The sequence below is a fragment of the Myotis brandtii genome, unplaced genomic scaffold (genome assembly GCF_000412655.1).
Source record: "Myotis brandtii unplaced genomic scaffold, ASM41265v1 scaffold89, whole genome shotgun sequence".
Taxonomy (NCBI): domain Eukaryota; kingdom Metazoa; phylum Chordata; class Mammalia; order Chiroptera; family Vespertilionidae; genus Myotis; species Myotis brandtii.
Genome location: NW_005371645.1, coordinates 2176326 through 2181028, shown reverse-complemented (window position 1 = coordinate 2181028; position 4703 = coordinate 2176326). Strand labels below are relative to the sequence as shown.

At 42.6% G+C, this 4703-nt stretch overlaps 1 protein-coding gene across 1 annotated transcript in view; it reads left to right on the top strand.

Moving 5' to 3' along the window:
• PROK2 (prokineticin 2) overlaps nt 1–4703 on the top strand; it is a 51233-nt gene that overhangs the window by 16207 nt on the left and 30323 nt on the right. The window contains exons 3-4 of the mRNA XM_014532388.1: nt 8–267; nt 3554–3679. Of these exons, the coding sequence (XP_014387874.1) occupies nt 8–267; nt 3554–3679 (386 nt within the window). The remainder of the gene's footprint in view (nt 1–7; nt 268–3553; nt 3680–4703) is intronic.

Genomic DNA, 4703 nt, shown 5'->3' with positions numbered 1-4703 from the left:
CACTTAGGAGGGTGCCCGACAGCAGGGACCCTGGGCGCGCCCCGCAAGAAAAGTGACCAAGTGCCGCCCTCGGCGCCTTCGTCGCGCTTCCCCGCCTGCCTCGCCTGTCTCCCCGCACCCTCCTGGGTCTGGTCCTTCTCTGTCCGCGGGAAGATGCTCTTCAGTCCCCTCAAGCTCTATCCCGGGACGTGCCGCCTGAACCTGAACCCCGAGGCCCTTGCTGAACTGCCGGGGGCCTGGCGCATACCCTGCCCGGCCCCCTCCTCTGTAGCGGGGACTTGCTCCCCACGCGCCCCCCACAGAATCGCTTGGAAAGACCTTGGTCCCAGGCCATGTGTGTGCTCTGAAAAGCGATGTGGTGCTTCTTTCTGGGTCCCAGGGTTTCCTGTTTGTTTTGGGGGTGGGGGTGGGGGTGTTTTTCTCCCCGCGTTTTGAGAGTCTCCCTGTGAAAGTTTCCCATTTCCAGCTCCCGATGAAGCACCTCCTGCTCCTGCAAATGATGGAAAAGGGGGCCGTGTAGAGGCTTCAGCTTAGAGAGGAATCTGCATCTGGAGGAGGCGCTAACTCACCCTTCTCCCGGCCCAGAGGTCTGTGTGGGTCTGAGGGTGAATTTCTAGTACAGAATCCACAGGTCCAGTCCACTTCACATCAACAATGCACACCCGCGGTCATGTCCTTACCCTTTCTTCCAAGTCTGAAATTACTTTACACCTCCATTAAATTGCTCCAAATATCCAAGTGCACGTTCTAGGATTTAAATAAAACTTCCATATTTGAAATGATAATGAAATAACATTTAAATCGAAGGGAAATGTCATTGTCTTGAGAAAATAAAGCTCTGTTGTCTCCATGCTAATTAGCAGTCTCAGAGCACATTGTGAGCCCTGGGACCACAGCAGTATGTGGTTCCGCCCAGGAGATAGGCAACTGTAAGAGTTGTGATATTTATTAGAGTCATTTAGAGATTTTTACAAAATGTATTTGAATACCTTTGAAAGTAGCCAGCTGGTGTGGTTGAAAAATGTTTTTATAGGTCTTTCTAATACATGAGAATTGAAACATGATTTCCCCCCTCTTCTCCCGCTGGCTCATTTAAAATTTCTGCTAATCCTCTGAGCCCAAAATTCTTTTGCAATATAAGTATCTTTTTGTTCCATTCACAGGACATCACAGTTTGACTAGATCTGCAATGGCTTAAGGCTGAAGGGCGTTAGGAAGCAGCTGTCTAATTAAAAATATATAACCCTATGCAATTCTTTGTAAATATTTCCAGGAACTGAAGCTTCTTGTTACAAAATGAAATCTTTATCACATTGGATGTTTATCTATAGAGAGATTTAGACGGGCTTGTTATATAGTATGTGTGCTGTTTGTTGTGATTTTAACTCTGTGTTACAAAAGGAGAATTCTTTTACGAGTCTCTAAAGCTGCACGGCAATGAAGAAATGCAGTTATGTCTCCATGACAGGAACCATCTGGAGTCAAATGAAAAACTAAATAACTTATCTGGATATATTGTCCATAGGATATTAAACATCCAAGCGATGGGTTGAATTTTAAAAGATTTTTGGCTGGATTTTGATTGTCTAATAGAGTTGGTGGGGCTTCAGAATGCGGGGTCTTGAGTATCTGTTGGAATAAAATATGGCCTGAAAACTCCACCTTAAACACTTACTGTTTGGGCGAATATATGTAGTCATTTAAAGTCATTGAGCCCTGGCTGGTGTTGCTCAGTGGATAGAGCATCGGCCTGCAGACTGAAAGGTCCCGGGTTGGATTCCGGTCAAGGGCTCATGCCTAGGTTGCAGGCTGGATCCCCAGCAGGGGGCGTGCAGGAGGCAGCCAATCAATGATTCTCTCTCATCATTGATGTTTCTCTCTCTCTCTCCCTCTCCTTTCGTCTCTGAAATCAATATATATATATAAATCATTGATTTGTTAAAACCACATTGGGAAACATCATGTACTCAACATTTCATTGATAGTTAGGAGAGCCACATAGGCATGATGCCTGGCATACAGATAAGAGCTGGAAGATGGAAATGTTTACATATTTTCCGATAAATGTCCAAACACCCCAAGGTGGAAATTGTAGTTTTAGTCCAGATACTTGTTTTAAATAGGTTGAGAAAAAAGTGTTAGCAGGGGAAATAAATCAATTAAAAGTAATAAAGTGTGTCCATGTGTTTATATTTCAGAAGTTATGGCTTTCCCCAAAACTAGAATTTTGAAGGAATGCTTTAGTTGTTTCCAATAAATGTACATTTAAACTTGTGCCTAAATTATAAATTTTTTTATTTCTTACATATTTTATAAGACAGGATGTTTTTACCTTAATGTTGGCAAAATAGATTACTACACACCATTCAAACAAAGCATCCTATTTTTGGTTGATTCTAGGAAAGAACAATAGACCTTCGGATCGATTTTTAAGCATATAAATTTAGACTTCATTGTTTATTTCTATTTATCACAGTATGGAATTCCTTCATAGTTGATTCTTTTTTAAAAATATAAATTTTATTGATTTTTTACAGAGAGGAAGGGAGAGGGATAGAGAGTTAGATACATTGATGAGAGAGAAGCATCGGTCAACTGCCTCCTGCACACCCCCCTACTGGGGATGTGCCTGCAACTAAGGTACATGCCTTGTCTGGAATTGAACCCGCACCCTTCAGTCCGCAGGCCGACGCTCTATCCACTGAGCCACACCAGTGAGGGCCATAGTTGGTTCTTTAATTGTGTGTATTTACAGTGTTTGTATTGGGAGCAGGTGCCTTGAATCATCACTGTTAACAATTGCACTTTCTCATCTGATGGCTCCGATAGAAGCTCCATTGGTTTTGTAATGTGCATATGTGTACATCCTAAGCCAACAATTTTCTTTTTGCAGGTTACTCACTGGCGATAAAAGAGTAACATAAGGGAAAGCCTTGGTCTGCCCATTCTCACCCTATGAGATTTCTTTCTTTAAAGAGGAAATGGTGAAAATCAAGTCAGTGGTGTGAGAAACATCAAGTGTCATGAACCAAAATGCAAATATTTGAAAAGGAAAATGAGTCTTTCTAAAATTTACATCAGTGCCTTGATGGGTCTGAAGCAGTTCATGCCAGACTTAGAGACCATTTAAATCCCTTTGGAAAAACTGGGCCCAATGTATTCAGTTAATAATCATACAGTCTCGTGATTTGACTTATGTAGTACTTAGTGGCTGTGTATGGTATAAGATTAATATAGACTCATTTTTTTCAAGTTCAAAGCAAATTCAATAAAGCACTAGAAAAAGATAACTGGTTTTTAAAAAATTGTGTTTAAGGTTTTCATAATGTGTGAGTCATTTTTAGGCCATTTTTTTAAAAACTAGGAAAATCTCTTCTGATTATATTTTATGGCAAACATGGACAAGTAAATGAAGATTGCAGTTTTTTATATATGGGATTATTATCGAAGAGCAGTTGGATATCTAAAGCGCTTTTTTATTGCTATTTTTAGATGCCCCCCCGCCCCGAGTCTCCCCCGCTATCTCTATTTATGCTTGCTGGTGTCATTCCAGGCTTGCAACGACGACTTCCAGTGTGTTGGGAACACGTGCTGTGCTGTTAGCATCTGGATTCGGGGCCTAAGGCTTTGCACACCCATGGGCAGAGCAGGAGACAGCTGCCACCCACGGTCCCGTAAAGTGAGTATGTGTACTTGTATTCACAGTGGTTCTCTCCTGTTGCAGTGCCCTCACCTTGAGCAAGCCTGTGTGACATGCAGCCCAGGGCATGGAAGTTAGAGAAGATGACAGTGGAAACCACCTGCTCCGCCCGCTCCCCTTCCGTTGGAAAGAATTGTGTCCTCTAACTCAGTCTAGCGATCAGTTTCCTGTCATAGTTCTCATGACATTAGAGATACTTCATAAAAATAATTTCAAACACATGAATTTGTTTAAAATCATTTAGGAATACACACACACACACACACACACACACACACACGCGCGCACACACTGAGTGGCCAGATTATATGACCACCTGACGTTTGTAGGCACATTAGCTATAATTTCGCGCTGAAGTTGCTAGAGGGCCAGATCATTATAAATAGGGAAGCAGGTTGTTTACCATGACAGTAGAAGTGATGTTTTTCTGAAGATGTGGGTAAACAACGCGATTTAACAGCCTTTGAACGTGGGTTATATTTGAACATGAGTGGCCAGATTATTATGACCACCCCATCAGTATTTCGTTGGGCCACCTTTTGCTTTCAATACTGCGTCGATTTTTCTTGGCATTGACTCCACGAGATGTTGAAAGGTAATGCCAGGAATCTGACACCGTGCCTGATGAATAGCACTGTCCAGTTCTGTGAGATTTGATGGTTGTGGAACCAGCTGCCTGATGGCTCTTTTAACTTCGTCCCACAAATGCTCAATTGGATTGAGATCTGGTGATTGTGGGGGCCACCTAAGCAAGGTAAAGTCTCCCTCATGTTCTTGAAACCACTCCTGCACAATACAAGCACTGTGGCATGGTGCATTGTCTTGTTGGAAGAAGCCATCTCCATTGGGATACGCCATCAACATGATAGGATGAACTTGATCAGCAACGATACTTAGGTATGTTGTGCTATTCAGACGTTTATAATGGTCTGGCCCTCTAGCAACTTCAGCGTGAAATTATAGCTAATTTGCCTACAAATGTCAGGTGGTCATAATAATCTGG